This window comes from Ochotona princeps, chromosome 17 (genome assembly GCF_030435755.1).
Source record: "Ochotona princeps isolate mOchPri1 chromosome 17, mOchPri1.hap1, whole genome shotgun sequence".
In the NCBI taxonomy this organism is placed as follows: domain Eukaryota; kingdom Metazoa; phylum Chordata; class Mammalia; order Lagomorpha; family Ochotonidae; genus Ochotona; species Ochotona princeps.
Genome location: NC_080848.1, coordinates 19,108,806 through 19,126,285, shown reverse-complemented (window position 1 = coordinate 19,126,285; position 17,480 = coordinate 19,108,806). Strand labels below are relative to the sequence as shown.

The 17,480-nt window shown below is 40.2% G+C and overlaps 1 protein-coding gene across 4 annotated transcripts in view; it reads right to left on the bottom strand.

Moving 5' to 3' along the window:
• NPEPPS (aminopeptidase puromycin sensitive) overlaps positions 1–17,480 on the bottom strand; it is a 97,582-nt gene that overhangs the window by 36,866 nt on the left and 43,236 nt on the right. For 3 of the 4 annotated variants that reach the window (XM_058676640.1, XM_058676641.1, XM_058676639.1), the window contains 2 exons: positions 12,795–12,916; positions 236–343 (listed from right to left, as the gene is read on the bottom strand). In XM_058676640.1, coding sequence (XP_058532623.1) covers positions 236–343; positions 12,795–12,916 — 230 coding nt within the window. Of the gene's footprint in view, positions 1–235; positions 344–12,794; positions 12,917–15,094; positions 15,212–17,480 lie in introns of all 4 variants that reach the window. The other variant, XM_058676642.1, reaches the window with a different exon arrangement.

Below are 17,480 nucleotides of genomic sequence, written 5' to 3'. Positions count from 1 at the left end.
ACTTATTTATGTCTTTAAATTAAAAGAATTTGCTATCTTGTATTTTACTTTTCCCCCATGAAGAGGAAAATACTCTTCTAAAAATGAAGCTATTAAGCAAAGGAGGCTGGTTACAAAGGTAGCTGTTAAATTGTGTCTTACAAATAATACTTGCTTTCATACTATCCCATCTAGTCAGCTAGCTAAACGTGCTCAAACTATTCACCATGTAAACCGATGATAAATACATACATACCATGTTTGATAGAGCTACTCTGTCTTTAGGAACAACCAATGAGATATCAAATGTTGCTTTGATGGCAGGCTCATCCCAGCAAGGAAAAGCCCTTCGGGCATCTGTAGCCTTAAGGAGAGAGTATGAAATTTTAAAAGAAAAAAAAAAAAATCAATGAATTAGCCTAAGACTACTTCATCAAGCAACTAACATTTCTATCATTCACTCATTCACTTGGTTATTCAAATATTTACATTCTACTCAGTGGCCCAGGCAACAAGTTAACACTAATTATAAAGAAAGCTTAACATTTGTTACTACTGTTGTACTACTCAACTATCCAGAAACAAGGACTGCTACACACCTTTGTTTACATTTCTTTTTTTCATTTTAAGGGCCCCATGGCGTGGCCTAGCGGCTAAAGTCCTCACCTTCAATGTGCTGGGATCCCATATGGGTGCCGGCTCTAATCCCAGCTGCACCGCTTCCCATCCAGCTCCCTGCTTGTGGCCTGGGAAAGTAGTCAAGGACGGCCCAAAGCCTTGGGACCCTGCACCCATGTGGGAAACCCAGAAGAGCTCCTGGCTCCTGGCTTCGGATTAGCACAGCACTGGCTGCTGTGGTCACTTGGGGGGGTGAATCATTGGACAGAAGATATTTCTCTCTGTCTCTCCTCCTCTCTATATATACATCTGACTTTGCAATAAAAATAAATAAATCTTACAAAAATGATGTTTTATATATTTGAAAGGTAGAGTGAGAAAGACAGCAGGAGAGAAAAAGGCATCTTCCATGCACTGGCTCTCTCCGATGAGTCACTCCCCAAGTGAGCCGCAATGGCCGGTGCTGTGCCAATCCAAAGCCGGGAACCTGGAACCTCTTCCAGGTCTCCAACGCGGGTGCAGGAACCCAAATCACTGGGCCGTCCTCGACTGCTTTCCCAGGCCACAAGCAGGGAGCTGGATGGGAAGCAGGGCTGCTGGGATTAGAACCAGCATCCATATGGGATCCTGGTGCATTCAAGATGAGGACTTTAGCCACTAGACCACTGCGCCAAGTCTGAAAAAGATATTTTTAAAGGAAAAAAAAATCTGGATAGTCAACTGCACTTTGAAATAAATTAAATAAATTACAAATTCTTTTTTTCCTTTTGTTTATAATCACAAACTGTATCAACGAATACATAAGAAATTTGAAAAGTATAACATAAGGAAACAATTGGCAGAATAAAAAAATCTAAATTACATCAGCTTCCTGCTTGTGTTCTGGGAAAGCAGTAGAGGACAGCACGGCCCAAAGCCTTGGGACCCTGCGCCCATGTGGGAGACCTAGAAGAAGCTCCTGGCTCGTGGGTTCACATGGACTCTGTTTCAACCATTGTGACCACTTGGAGAGTGGATCAGAGGACGGAAGATCTTTCTCTTTGTTTCTCCTTCTGTCTGTAAATCTTTCTGATAAAAATAAATAAATCTTACACAAAAAAAGTTTCAAAAATGTCCAAGATTAAGTGATAAAAGTAATCAAGGGAACATTTTATACACTAGAACTGAACTGAAAAAGAGATCAAAACAGCACGCTGAAGATTTAAAAGAAGACAATGTTGATACTCTAAAGAAGACATAAAAATGAAAATCAAGAGAGTTCATCAGGTACTAGCCAAAAACCTGGGGCAGACAACTAACCCACCGCTTGGGATGCCTGCAACACATCCTAGAGTGTCTGGCTCGAATTCTAGCTTCAGCTTCCCTAGCACACACCCTGAGAGGGCACAAATCATCACTCTGGTGCGTGGTTCCCTGCTGTCCATGTGGGAGACGCAGTTCTCAGTGCCCAGTACCGGGCTTCAGGCATTTACGGGTGAAACTAAGAATGCAAGATCTGTCACTACTCTGCTCCTCTGTTTTTCAAATGGAATAAAAATTAATAATTTAAGACAAGGGCACAGCGTGGTGGCCTAGCGACTGAAGTCCTCGCTTTGAACGCACTGGGATCCCATATGGGTGCTAGTTCTAATCCCAGCAGCCCCGCTTCCCATCCAGCTCCCTGCGCAGTGGCCTGGGAAAGCAGTTGAGGACAGCCCAAAGCCTTGGGACTCTGCACCCGCGTTGGAGACCTGGAGGAAGTTCCTGGCTCAGCTCTTGCCATTGCGGTTACTTGGGGAGTGAACCATTGGACAAAAGATCTTCCTTTCTGTCTCCTCCTCCTCTCTGTATATCTGACTTTCCAATAAAAATAAATAAATCTTAAAAAAAAAAAAAAAAAAAAGAACTGAAAGAATCAGAACTCAAATGGGCACTGGATTGCCTTCAACCCTAGCAGTCGCTTAAGTTGCAGTGCCACAAAAACAGTTCCAACTATTTTATTCTTATAGTTTAACAGTCGGGACTTATTACCCATTGATCATTACAAGGGAAAACTTACACCATGGTTACTATAAACTGTTTCAGTAAAAATCTAAAAAGGAATCTATTACATAGTTATACCCTAATTGAGTGATCTGAGAGAATATCTAATGAAACAAGATTCAGGGCAGCCACAAAGGGGTCAATTCACATCTCAATAAATCTCATCTATAAATACAGCAGACTATAACAAATCTCAAATCATAACTAATTGTTAACAAGTACTGGTCAGGGCAGAAGTTATAACATAGTGGGTTAAGCCTCTACTGGGACTCCCACATTTGACATATATCAAAATATCAGTTAAAGATTGGCCCAATTTCAGTTGAGTCCATTTAGGGAATGAATCGCAGGTGGAAGATGTCTTCTCCCTCACTCTCTGAATTCTACCTTTCAAGCAAACCAACATATACGTTTGTGCGCAGTGTAGGGTGGTGTGGCAGTTTTGTGGAATAGTGAGTAGTCCGTCATCTGCAATATCAGAATCCCAAACAGGTAGCAGTTCAAGCGCAGGTTGCTCCACTTCTGATTTAGCTCCCAGCTAATGGCTTGGGAAAAGTAGCATAAGATGGTCCAAGTGGAGACTCGCAAGATGGCCGACATAGGAGGATGGCTGTGAGGGAGCTCACAGACAGAGAAGGCTAGAATGCGACAAAAGCATAAGAGGAGCAGCATAGAGCTGCAGGGAGAGGAGCGTGAAGTTCCCTGGACGGTGTGGTGCCAAAGAAATCCACACAACTCGGAAGAGCAACCAGGAAAAAACAAAACAAAACAAAACAAAACAAAACAAACAAAACAAAACGCAGGGAAGACGGCTTTCCGCTCCTGACCTGCTGAGTCACCTTTGAGTGCAGCCGCTGGGAGCCACAGCTGACTCACAGTCGTCAGGACCTGCACCCGCCGCAATCGTCAGGACCCTCAGTCATCAGGACCCGCACCCGCAGCAGTCGCCATGACCTGCCAGGACCCGTACCTGCCGCAGTCGCCAGGACCCGCTGGGACCCGCGGGTCGCATCGGGACCCGCCAGGACCCGCACCTGCTGCAGTCGCCAGGAGACGCATCTGCGGCGAGGGTCCTCACCAGAGACAGAGGCAGACTGCAAGAACCTGAGGTTTGAGTAAGTTGGGTGGGGGCAGTGGTGGGTCGGAAGCTCCAGGAGTTGGCCCCCCAGGGGCACGCACAGAGCCTGAACATCCTTGGTGCTCATCTCTCCACCCCGCCCCCTCCCGAGATTCCAGCGTCTGGGGACACAGGGCAAGTGCCTTGAAATTGCCAAAACTGTGTCTTGGAGGTGACGCACAGAGGTCCTGTGCGCCGAGGAGAAAGGCAAAAGGCACACTGAATACTCCCCCGTGCCTTGTGGACTGGCACACAGCTGGGCGGTGCTGACCCACAGGAACCCCAGCACGCCTCTGGGCTGTGCGGGCCTGGTGTGCCTCCGAGCTGGACGGCCCCCGAGTGAGTGCTGGGGTGGGCGGTCCCTGCCAGCGCTGGGGTGGGTGGGCCTGCGCAGGAGGCGCTTCCAGAGAGCACCTGGAACACCCCACGCCCTATAGTCCCGTGTTTGGGAGATGCACCTGGAGGGCACTGCGGACCCGTGTGCAGGAGGCGTTCCCAGAGAGCACCGGGAACCTCCACGCCCTGCAGTCTCTGGCACTGGGGACACACCGAGAAAGCACCTAGAATCCTCCGAGCCCTGTGATCCCATGCACAGGGGGCGTGCACAGAGAGTGCCTTCATTCCCCCACGCCCTGTGGTCGCATACCTGTAGGGGACGAGCTGAGAGTGCACTCTGAATCCGCTGGGCCTTGGAAGTGGCGCCCTGAGGTCCAGTGTACTGGAGACGCACCAAAAGTGCCTTGAAAATTCCTGCACCCGGCTACGCCACGCCTGCAGACTCCGATCTCTACGGGATAGCGCTTGGAGACCCCTCAGCACGCTGGTGCCTAGGTCTCTCAAAAAAGAAACACTAACACAATGGAAAGAAATACCAGAAAAGGTAATGATCCAGATGAGAGAACCAACACCCCACCAATAAAGGATCAAAAGCCAATGTCTATTTCGGAGATGCGAGATGAAGACATGGAAGATCTACCAGACGAGGAATTCAAAAAAATATTAAAATCTGTCAGAGACAATGAGAAGAATTGGGAGGACTTCAAGGAATTCAAGAACCACATAGTCACAGAAATACACAAATGAAAAGTAAAATCCTTGACTTAGAGCACAAAATTGAGAGCCTAACCAACAGAATAAATACAGCAGAAGAGAGGATCTCTGAAACAGAAGACACACAAAATGAACATACCCAGCTCATTAAACAGCTGGAGACAAGTCTGAACAAAGCCAATAAGACCATACAAGAAATGAAAGACAACCTCAGAAAATCGAATATTAGGCTTATTGGCCTTCCTGAAGGAGTGGAAAGAGAGTCAGGAAGCAAATGGTGCTCGACGAAATTATACAGGAAAACTTCCAAAACACTTGGAACATGAACCTAGCCCAAATTCAGGATGGTCAGAGGACTCCCAGCAGATATGACCCAAAGCAATCTTCACCCAGACATATGGTGCTCAAGTTCCACTCCAACAAAGACAAAGAAAGAATCCTGAGACAAGTACGAAGCAGAGAAAAGATCACGTACCGGGGAAAACCAATCAGAATCACTGCTGACTTCTCTGAAGAGACCTTACAAGCAAGAAAGAATGGACAAAGATCTTCCAAATCCTGAATCAGAACAACTGTCAACCAAGAATACTGTACCCAGCAAAGATCTCATTCGTATTTGAGAACAAAATCAGATACTTTCATAGCAAAGAGAAATTAGAAGAATATGCCAGCACAAAACCAGCTCTACAAAATCTCCTTAGAAATGCACTAAATCCAGAAAAAAAGGAGGCGAATCATAAGCAAAGATGGCAAACAGGAAGGTCTCCCCACTAAAGTCCACACAAGGAAGGGCAATTACACAGATACCAACACCCACAAAAACAAGTATGGCAGGGCAAAATCACAACCTCTCAATTTTAACTCTTAACACAAATGGCCTGAACTCACCAATCAAAAGGCACAGATTAACAGAATGGATTATCAAACAGGACCCAACTATCTGTTGCCTACAAGAGACACATCTAACCAGAAAAGACTCTAAGAAACTGAAAGTGAAAGGTTGGAAAAAGATATTTCATGCCAATGGACGAGAAAAAAAGGCTGGGGTAGCTGTCCTAATTTCAGATGAAGTGGACTTCAATCTGACACACATCAAAAAGGACAGGGAAGGACGTTATATATTGGTGAAGGGACTGATCCATAAGGAAGTAATTACCATTGTGAACATATATGCACCAAGTTCAAATGCACCTAGCTATGTGAAGCAATTACTTACAGACTTAAGGGGAGACATAGATATGCACACAATAATAGTGGGTGATCTTAACACCCCGCTAACAACAATAGACAGATCAACAAAACAAAAACTCAACAAAGAAACAACAGAGCTCATACAAACAATAGAACAACTGGACTTGGTAGACATTTATAGAACTTTTTTTTTTTTTGAAATTATTTATTATTTAACTTCATTAATTACATTGTATTATGTGACACAGTCACATAGATACTTGGGTCATTTATAGAACTTTTTATCCTAAGGCCACAGATTATACATTTTTTTCAGCTGTGCATGGCACCTTCTCCAGGATCGACCACATGATAGGACACAAAGCAAATCTAAATAACTTCAAAAAGATAGGAATCATACCATATACCCTCTCAGACCACCACGGAATGAAATTGGAAATCAGCAATTCAAAATGCCCCAGGAAATACAGAAACTCTTGGAGGCTGAACAATATGCTATTAAACAAACAATGGATCAGAGAAGAAATTAAAGATGAGATCAAAAAATTTATGGAAACCAATGAAAACTCTGACACAACATTCCAAAATTTGTGGGACACTGCCAAAGCAGTGCTACGGGGTAAACTCATCGCAATTGGAACTCATGTCAAGGCCCAAGAGAGGCGCCAGATACAGGAACTAAACACACACCTACAGGAATTGGAAAACCAACAGCAGAAGAGCCCCACACACAATAGGAAACAAGAAATCATCAAAACAAGGGAGGAAATTAATCAGATAGAAATAAAAAAAACTCTACACAAAATCAATGAATCAAAAACCTGGTTTTTTGAGAAGATAAAGACAGACACCCCACTGGCCCGACTGACAAAGAAAAAACAAGAGAAAGCAAGAATTAACAGCATCAAAGATGAAAAAGGCAACATAACAACAGACACCGCAACCATTAAGGACATAATTAGAAATTACTACAAAGCACTGTACTCCAACAAATCAGAAGACCACCAAGAAATGGAAAAGTTCTTAGACTTCTACCACCTGCCAAAACTTAGCCCAGAGGCAACAAACGACCTTAACAAACCCATAACTGAAGCAGAGATTGAATCAGTGATTAAAGACCTCCCAACAAAGAAAAGCCCAGGCCCAGCTGACTTCACTACAGAATTCTACAAAACATTCCAAACAGAACTAACCCCAATCCTCTACAAACTCTTCAAAACAATAGAAAAGGAAGCAACCCTTCCAAACTCATTCTATGAAGCCAACATTACCTTAATCCCAAAACCAGACAGAGAACCAACAGAGAAGGAAAACTACAGACCTATCTCTTTGATGAACATTGATGCTAAGATTCTCAACAAAATCCTAGCCAATAGAATTCAAAAACACATCAGACAGATCATTCATCCAGATCAAGTAGGATTCATCCCTGGAATGCAGGGATGGTTCAACATTCGGAAATCCATAAATGTGATACACCACATCCAAAAACTGAAAAACAAGAATCACATGATAGTATCAATAGATGCAGAAAAAGCTTTCGACAAAATCCAACACCATTTCCTGCTAAAAACCCTAACTAAGGTAGGCATAGATGGAAAAATCCACAACATAATTAAAGCAATATATGAAAAACCCAACGCCAGAATCACACTGAATGGAGAAAAACTGGAACCCTTCCCACTGAGATCTGGAACAAGACAGGGATGTCCACTTTCTCCACTACTATTCAACATAGTCCTAGAGGTACTCACTGAGGCCATAAGACAAGAAAAAGAAATCAGAGGAATCCAAATGGGAAACGAAGAAGTCAAGCTCTCACTATACGCAGATGATATGATTCTTTATGTAGAAGAGCCAAGAGACTCAATACAGAGACTGCTAGAACTTATACAAAAGTTTGGTAGAGTGGCAGGGTACAAAATTAATGAACAAAAATCAACAGCCATAGTGTATGCAAACAGCCCCAAGATGGAAAAAGATTTAACCAGCAAGATACCATTTAAAATAACAGAGAAAAGTATGAAATATCTGGGAATAAAACTAACCAAAAATGTAGGAGACCTATTTGAAGAAAACTACAAACTACTTAAAAAAGAAATTGAACAAGATCTCACAAGATGGAGTAACATCCCATGCTCCTGGATAGGTAAAATCAATATCATTAAAATGTCTATACTGCCAAAAGCAATATATACATTCAACGCAATCCCAATCAAATTGCCCAAAACATTCCTCATGGAACTGGAAACAATGATCCAAAGTTTCATCTGGAAACACAAAAAGCCACAGATAGCTAGAACCATCCTGAAGAACAGGAAGTTAGCAGGGGGAATCACAGTTCCGGACCTCTGGACATACCATAGGGCAGTGGTTATCAAAACAGCCTGGTACTGGCACAAAGATAGAGAGGAAGATCAATGGAGCAGAATAGAAACACCAGAAGGGAACCCACACAGATACAGCCAAATAATCTTTGACAAAAAGACAAACGACAATCCAGGCAAATGGGAAGGTCTGTTCAATAAATGCTGTTGGGACAACTGGTTAATAGCCTGCAGAAACAAAAAGATAGACCCACATCTCTCACCAAATACTAAGATCAAATCTAAATGGATAACAGATCTAAACCTACATCCAGAAACCTTCAAACTTTTGGAAGAAAATGTTGGAAATACTCTGCAAGATCTAGGGGTAGGTCCCTACTTCCTAAGGACACCAAAAGCAATAGAAATCAAGACCAGAATAAACAAATGGGACCTCATCAAACTAAGAAGCTTGTGTACAGCAAGGGACATAATCAACAAAGTAAAAAAGCAACCCACAGAATGGGAGAAGATCTTCTCGCACTTCGTAGGTGATAGAGGGCTAATCTCCAGAATATACAAAGAGCTACAAAACAACCAAAATGTCAAAACAAAGCCACTCAAGAAATGGGCACAGGAAATGGGCAGACACTTCACAAAGGAACAAACCCAAATGGCAAATAAACATATGAAGAAATGCTCAAGTTGCCTGGCAATAAGGGAAATCCAAATTAAAACATCAATGAGGTACCACCTAACGCCAGTAAGACTGGCCCACATGAATAAAAGCACCAACAACATTTGTTGGCGAGGTTGCGGGGAAAAGGGAACCCTACTCCACTGCTGGTGGGGCTGCAGGCTGGTACAGCCTCTATGGAAATCAGTATGGAGAACATTCAAACAACTCAAAATCAACATACCGTATGATCCAGCAATAGTACTCCTAGGAATATATCCAGAACACTTGTTTTATGAGAAACCAACATGCACTCCTATGTTCATAGCAGCACAATCAGAAATCGCAAAAACATGGAAGCAGTCAAAATGCCCATCAACAGAGGATTGGATAAGAAAGCTATGGTTCATCTACTCCATGGAATACTACTCAGCTATTAAAAAAATATGCAGTTCTTTGTGACCAAATGGGCCAAACTGGAAACCATAATGCTAAGGGAAATGAGCCAATCCCAAAAGGTTAAATACCATATGTTTGTCTTAATTTAAGATGATATGATGTTATATATAACATGTTATGTTATGTAAGTTATATGTTGCGTATAAACCAAAATTGAAATGTCAATGAGGTGGTCACAGAAGGTGGTTAAGAACTCGCATTTACTTTTAACATATTGGTTACTCATTACTATGTCAATTAATTCCATAATGATGTAAATTTTTGCTGATGGTATGTAGGAGCTTTTAATTGATCGGGATGATACTCTGCTGGCTCTGTCTTCAGACAGAGAGGGTATACCTAAGAAGCCATTGAACTTGACTGGACAATAAGATGCTGGACTCTATGTTTGGTATATGCTTGCAATGGGGGAATCTCAACTGAACTTGAACTGTGGTTATGCAACAAGGTGGAGGAATCCACCATAGTGGGAGGGTTTGGGGAGGGGTGGGGAGAACCCAAGTACCTATGAAACTGTGTCACATAATACAATGTAATTAATGAATTAAAAAAAAAAACTTTGAAAAAAAAAAAAAAAAGATGGTCCAAGTGCTTCGCTCCCTATACTCACATGGGAGACCCAGATGAAACTCCTGATTCCTGGCCTCAGACAAGCCCAGTTTCAGCTCTTGCAACCATTTAGGGAATAAACCGGCAGGTGGAAGATCTCGCTCACTGTCTCACCCTTTCTCGCTGTAACTCTGACGTTCAAATAAATAAATAAATCTTAAAAAAACAAAAAGCATCAGCCACATATTTTAGCTAATAGATGCAAATGTTTAGTATTCTGTGCAGGTAGCAAAGTGACCTTGTTTTTAACCTGTGCTAGATAAAATTATGATGTGCCCCTGTTTTGTCTCTTTTGTCACAGCTGAGGCTAGCAGTCCATCACACTATTTACATTAAACAGGAGAATAACAAGGGCTAGTTCTATATGTGAGATGTCAAGATTCTTTGTTAACAAATCTATAAACCTAGCAAAATTGGTCATGCGTAAAGACAAATGAAAGATTCCCAGATATGCAAAGGTTAAGAAATTATGCTACCCTTTGATCTTTGATCAAAGACAGACTCCCAATGAAACTGTTATCTATATCTTGACAATAGGATGCTGGACTCTACCATTGCCCATGTCTGCAATGATGGGCATATGACTATTTATGAAGAACTATACTATAGTAATAATATAGGGGAACTTATCAGGGGGTGAGGGACTTGAAGTGGGGATACGGGAAATCCCAAGGCCTATGGAACTGAATCATAAAATAATAATAAAAAATTGTAAACAAACAAAAAAGAAGTTATACTACTCCCAAAACTAGTCAGTAGGGGCTAGCATCGTGGCACTGTGAATCAAGTCACTGGCTATGATACTGGCTTCTTATATGAGTGCTGGTTTGAGTCCTGGTTGCTCCACATCAAATCCAACCTTTATTAAATGCAGCTGGCAAAGCCAGTGAACGATGGCTCAAGTCTTTGGGTCCTCAAACCCATATGGGACACTGGAATGGAATTCCAGACTCATAGTTTTGGCCTGGCCCACCCCTGCAACTGTAGTCATTTGGGGAGTGAACCAGCAAACAGATCTCTCTGTTTTTCCCTCTGCTTAACTGCCCTTCAAATAAACAAATAAATCTTTTAAAATAGGGACAGACATCGACAGACAGCTTCTATTTACTGCCTTACTCTCCAAATGTTCACAACAGTCAGGCCTGGAACAGGTTGAAAAGTAGCAACTTTGAGCTTGGCACAGTAGCCTAGCAGCTAAAGTCCTCGTTTGAATGCGTCGGGATCCCATATCGGCACTGATTCTAATCCTGGTTGCTCAAATTCGCATTCAGCTCTCTGTTTGTGGCCTGGGAAAGTAGCCAAGGATGGCCCAAAGCCTTGGGACCCTGCACCTGTGTGGGAGAACCAGAAGAAAATCCTGGCTCCTAGCTTCGGATTGGCTCAGCTTTGGCCGTTGTGGCCTCTTGGAGGAGTGAATCAGTGGATTGAAGATCTTCCTCTCTGTCTCTCCTCCTTTCTACATGTCTGACTTTATACTAAAAGTAAAACTAAAAAAAGTAGAAACTTGGAACACCAACCAGGTCTCTCACAGTTATGCAGGGGTCCAGGCACTTTTTCCACTATCTATTGCCTTCCAGGATACAATAGCAGATGGCTAGACAGTAAACAGAGGTGCCAAGACTTGAACCAGGCATTCCCTACTGGCTGCTTCACCTGCTGTGCAACAATATTCAATCCCTAATGCTATTTTATAATAGAAGGCAACATAAGGCAACACATGAACTAAGACAAAGTAGTAGCAAACTGGATCCCAAATTTCAGGTTATACAAAACAAATAATACAAGATATGGACAGAAACAAAAAAAATGGTTATCAACTATTTCATTATCAGTACTGAAATATTCTAATTAGATTTAATACAATAAAAAACCAATAGCATATTCAAAACAACTTACATAACTTGCAGATACTATAAAAATCTAAGCGGAGCCGGCACTGTGGTGCAGTATTCTAAGTCACTGGCTGCAACACTGGCACCCCACACTAGAGTGCCAGTTCAAGTCCTGCCTACCACATTTCTGATCCACCCTGCCAAACACATGGAGACTTATATGAAGTTGCAGACTGCTGGCTTTGACTTTCCACAATCCTAATTGTTCTAGTGATTTGGGGAGCGAATCAGTGGACAGATCTCCCTTTCTCTCGCTCTCTTTTTAAATACTTATTTATTTGAAAGGCAGAATTACAGACACTTCCATTCATGGTTTGCTACCTAGAAGGCTGCAACAGTTAGGACTAGGTAAAACCAAAGTCAGGAGCCAAGAGCTTCCTCTGGGTCTCCCATGTGGGTGGCAGTGGCTCAAGTTCTGCTTTCCCAGGAAGACGAGCAGGAAGTTAGATCAAAAGCAAAACAGCCAGGATGGAACCAATGTCATATGGGATTCAGGCATCACAGGAAGCAGCTTAGACCACTGTACCATAATGCCAGCTCTCCCCAACACCCAGAATCTCTCTCTCTCCTTCTGTTGCAGTGCCTTTTAAATAAATACAACAAACAAAAACAACAGAAAGTAACTAATTGCAGTACTGAAATTCTGTTACCTGCATGTCCCTTTTAACATGTCCCTTTCATCATTTCCCAGACCACTCCCTTAAGTCCCTCCTTTTTATAGATAGAGCCAATGGTTAGAATAAAAAGTCTCAAATCACAAACAGATTTATGGCCAAAGCACTTATCCTCAGTGCATACTGTATATAATAAAACAGAGCTTTCTCAGAATGCATATCTTAAGAATGACAAATATTATCAAAAAGAACATTGCATACCTCAAACTGTGTGACAGCAGCATAACGGACCTCTCCAGAAGGGGTGGTGTATTTACTTCTATAGAAACCTTTCATTTTGTCATTCAGCTCTCCAACAAAATCTATCTTTAACGTTCCTGTACCTGTGATTGAAGATAAATAAAACCCATTTTATGGAGATGTTAAATACTGTCATAAAAAATGTCAAAGATAATATATTCAGGGATTATTCACAATATTTCAATCATACCTTCTTTCCTTAAATACTCCTGGCATTGGAGAGAGTATGGTATATATTAAAATAAATGTCAGACTAAGCCTAAAACAATTCTTGAAGTCATATTTAGGGTGACTGTTGAGAAAGTTCTTTATTAACTCAGATCTAAATTACAAATACATGCAGAAAAGAACATGCAACATTTAACTGTCTGACACATGTTATTATACATGGTGCTTTTGTACTATTTAGGACTACTTATAAACTTGTATATAGGTAAGATCGCTATTTTTTCATTTGAGGAAACTGAGGTTGAAAAACTCAAGGTTATACAATTAGTAATATTCAATTTTTTCAAATGGAATAAAATGCTTTAATCCAAATTTATGCTCTCTGCCAATTACACTATGAGCTTCAGACACAGGAAGAGAAATGTATCCAATTAATCTTTAAGACAAGTCACTATGAATTGAGAAGCCAAATGAAACATTGATTGAACACTGATATTCTTTACATCTGTAAAGAATAACAGGGAAGATCAATAATTTGATCAGCAAAAGAACATAAAACAAATTCTCACAGTCACCTCAATCATTTGAAATGTGATAACAAATGAACATTTAATCAATAATTAAACAAATAAAAATGCAATTGGAATGTATCTAGTCTGTAATTGCAAAACCAATTTAGATAAAATGTTTTGTGAGTACCATTTTCACTTATAATACAAGAAAGATTATATCATTTAGTTATTATCTGTTAAATTTGGGGACATAGCAAAATAGTAACTATTTTATATTTTACAATCAAGTAACACACACACACAAATTCACACAAAGTGGAGTTAATAATTGATTCTTTTCAAGTGGCTATTTTTGATAAAATTCACAGAATAGGAAACTAACCAATTCAAGTTATGATATGAAAGTAAAATAATTAGCCAGTCATACCAAATTTTTATTTCCTAATGTTATTAAATTGTCATTTTGGAACAATAACACTGACACTGGTTAAATGCTCTTGACTCTCCAATATAGTTTTTTGGATAATTTTAAAATCAAATCTTCATCTTCTAAAATCAAATTCACTTTTAGAAATGACCAAAAGTCACTCAGTATAAGTCTATATAGCAAGTGAAAGAGAGCAAACTGATGCTAGCCAAAAATAAAGTGTCTCAATGAAGCAATTATACTGAATTTATGGGCATCAAACTGTTTTTGAAAGTAATTTAAGATTTCACACCTTTGCAGCAAAGTCATCACTAAACAAAGTGCCACATTCTTAAAATACTCATGCTGAAAAACAGTAACATCAACAATTCAACTGAATTTTTGTGATGGTCATTAAAAAGAATCAAACATGGGCCCAGCATGGTGGCCTAGCAGCTGAAGTCCTCGCACTGAACGCGCCAGGATCCCATATGGGCGCCGGCTCTAATCCCGGCAGCTCCACTTCCCATCCAGCTCCCTGCTTGTGGCCTGGGAAAGCAGTCGAGGACAGCCCAAAGCCTTGGGACCCTGCACCCGCGTTAGCGACCCAGAAGAAGTTCCTGGCTCCTGGCTCTGGATCAGCATAGTACTGGCCGTTACAGTCACTTGGGAAGTGAATCATCGGACGGAAGATCTTCCTCTCTGTCTCTCCTCCTCTCTGTATATCTGACTTTGTAATAAAAATAAATAAATCTTAAAAAAAATTAAGCATGCATGCATATCTGAAGGGCTGATAAATACTTTTTCTTTAAAGAGGATGATATGTTATTGGGACAATAAATATGAAAATTAAAAATCAAAGAATTCTAAGTGATTATACTAAACTATAAATAATATAAATATTTAAAAGGTGCTTTATTTAGGGATTTTTTTAAAGCAAATATTTTACATTACTTAACTTCACTAGGAAGACCTTATAGATGATAAAGCCCAAGGATCCTTAAGGGGAATTGTTTGAGGTAATTTTATTCTATAAACAAAATTGGCCAGTTGTTTTCATTAAGTCAAATGTTAAAATGTTTTCAAATAAAATTCATACTTCATAGTAAATCTAATTTTCTATTTGGAACAAAAGTGGATTTAAAACTCATAACTAAATAAGAAAGGCTGCTTACACTTTTACTCGGTTTTAAATCTCCAAGGCCATCAAATCATAACAAGATATTGACAGTGACCACTTCCAAAAAGTGGCATACTAAACAAAATACAAAGTATTTGGAAAGAGTTATTACCTGAAATTCAAACAAAACACAAGTTAAAGTTTTACAAAGATCATTAATATATTTAATTACTATCACATTATACAGTACTAATTACAAAGCACTTGCTATTAATACAGAAATTTAGGGAAAGAAAAAAGGACTTTTTGATAAATTTATCAAATTTTACCATATTTACATCATAATGAACTGCTAGATTGTCTTATTTTATACCTATAGACACATTAATTCATATTGCTTCCTCAAATCAGATAGTACTTTATTTCAATATCCAGTGTATGCAATATTTATCCATTTCAGATGGTAAACCTTCTAAAGCATACAATACGCTAGTTTATAAATTGAGGAAAAATCTAGAATCTCTGCCAAAAATCTCAGATATTTAAAGTTTAGGAGAATACAACTGTTGTAAAACTTGGAGTAAGTCTTGAAATACTTTAGCAATAGCAAATTTAGGAAGTTCACTAAATGATGTAAAATTAAAGACAGATTAATTGTGAAAGGGAAAACTCTGTCTTTGTGTCACCACTTCCCATCCTGTTTTTCACCTTCCCAAATGTTCTCTTCACGTACAGTTGACAGCACCCTTAATTACTTATGCTGAGGTGGCCAGACCTACAGATATTATAATGACCGCTATTAAGAGTGGTGTCCATTTCAGAACAGGATGCTTCATGGAACTATGTAACAATGTTACTAACATAATCAAATTCACATTTATTCCATTATCAGATCACTTGTCAATCTTTCAAAAAGTGAAAGGGTAACCATAACAGGTTCATTTGTTTAGATTTAATTTTTTACATCAACACAGAACTGTATGTATTTCTCAAATAACAATTACTTCACTCTTACAGAATGATGGGTAACACTAATCTGGAGAGCTTTGTGAGCCAAACAGCCAGTGACTGTCACATGGATATTAGCAGATAGCCCACAATTTAATGCAGTCTCACATACCAGGTGCATTTTCTATTTTAACATTCATATCATTTATTAGATTTAAAATATCAAAAATTATGTAGAACTATACTAATGATTATATCCTAGCTTGTTCCTGCTATTATTTGAAATGTTTTCACCATTCATTATATTTGCTTGCAAATATTCCTCATCAAAAATGATGCAGCTGTTACACACTGGTAATCACTTTTAATAAACTCATAGGGAAATAAAAAAAGATAGATTACTCCGTATGGTGTGATAACTTCTATAATCTTAAAAAGCATAAATACAAATGCTTACTAAACATGGTATAGTTTTAAAGGGATACATAGGGTTTCTACAGAGGATTAGAGAACAAGACAGGACGGAATGACAAACTTCCACTGTACAGCCTTTGGACTTCAAACTATGGTCATGCAGTATAGTTTTCAAAATATTTAGCGTGGGCCTGGCGTGATAGCCTTGTGGCTAAAATCCTCGCCTTGTACACACCGGGATCCCATATGGGGACTGATTCTATTCCCGGCACCATGGCTTTACCATCCAGCTCCCTGCTTGTGGCCTGGGAAAGCAGCCGAGGACGGCCCAAAACCTTGGGATCCTGCACCCACATGAGAGACTTGGAAGAAGCTCCTGGCTCCTGGCTTCAGATCAGCTCAGCTCCGGCCGCTACGACCACTTGGGGAATGAATTAACGGAAGAGCTTCCTCTCTGTCTCTCCTCCTCTCTGTATATCTGACTTGCCAATAAAAATAAAATAAATAAAAAAAAATATTTAGCTCACAAAATAAAAGAATAGTAAAATGTGGCAGAAGCATAAACTTTTGATTTGAACTGCTTGAGTGGAAACCCCAGCTCTGTTGCTTACTAGCAGTGTCACCGTGGGCAATTAATTAAACCATATTTGTGTCCTACTTTCCTCACTTATTAAGTAGACATAAAACAAGCTATCTAAAAAGGTTGTTTAAAAGGATCAAAAAAAATATTATGTTCAGTGCATTTAAAATAGCCTTAGTGGGGCTGCGGCTGTGGCATATCATACTGGTGCCACCTGGTCCACTGTGATCCATCTCCTTGCTAATGTGCTTGGGAACACAGCAAAGAAAAAGCTAGAAGAAAATGCTCCTGGCTCCCAGCTCCCAGCTCCTAGTTCTAGCATGGCTCGGCTCTGGCTTGCAGCCAACTGAGGAGTGAAACAGCAAATAAAGCTCTCTCTCTCTCTCTCTAACTCAGCTTTTCAAATAAAACAGCCTGGTACAAGTTACTAATTTAATATGTAAATAAATCTACTGTGTTAGCAATGTTTATTCTTCCCCAGCGAATTCTAGCAAATACA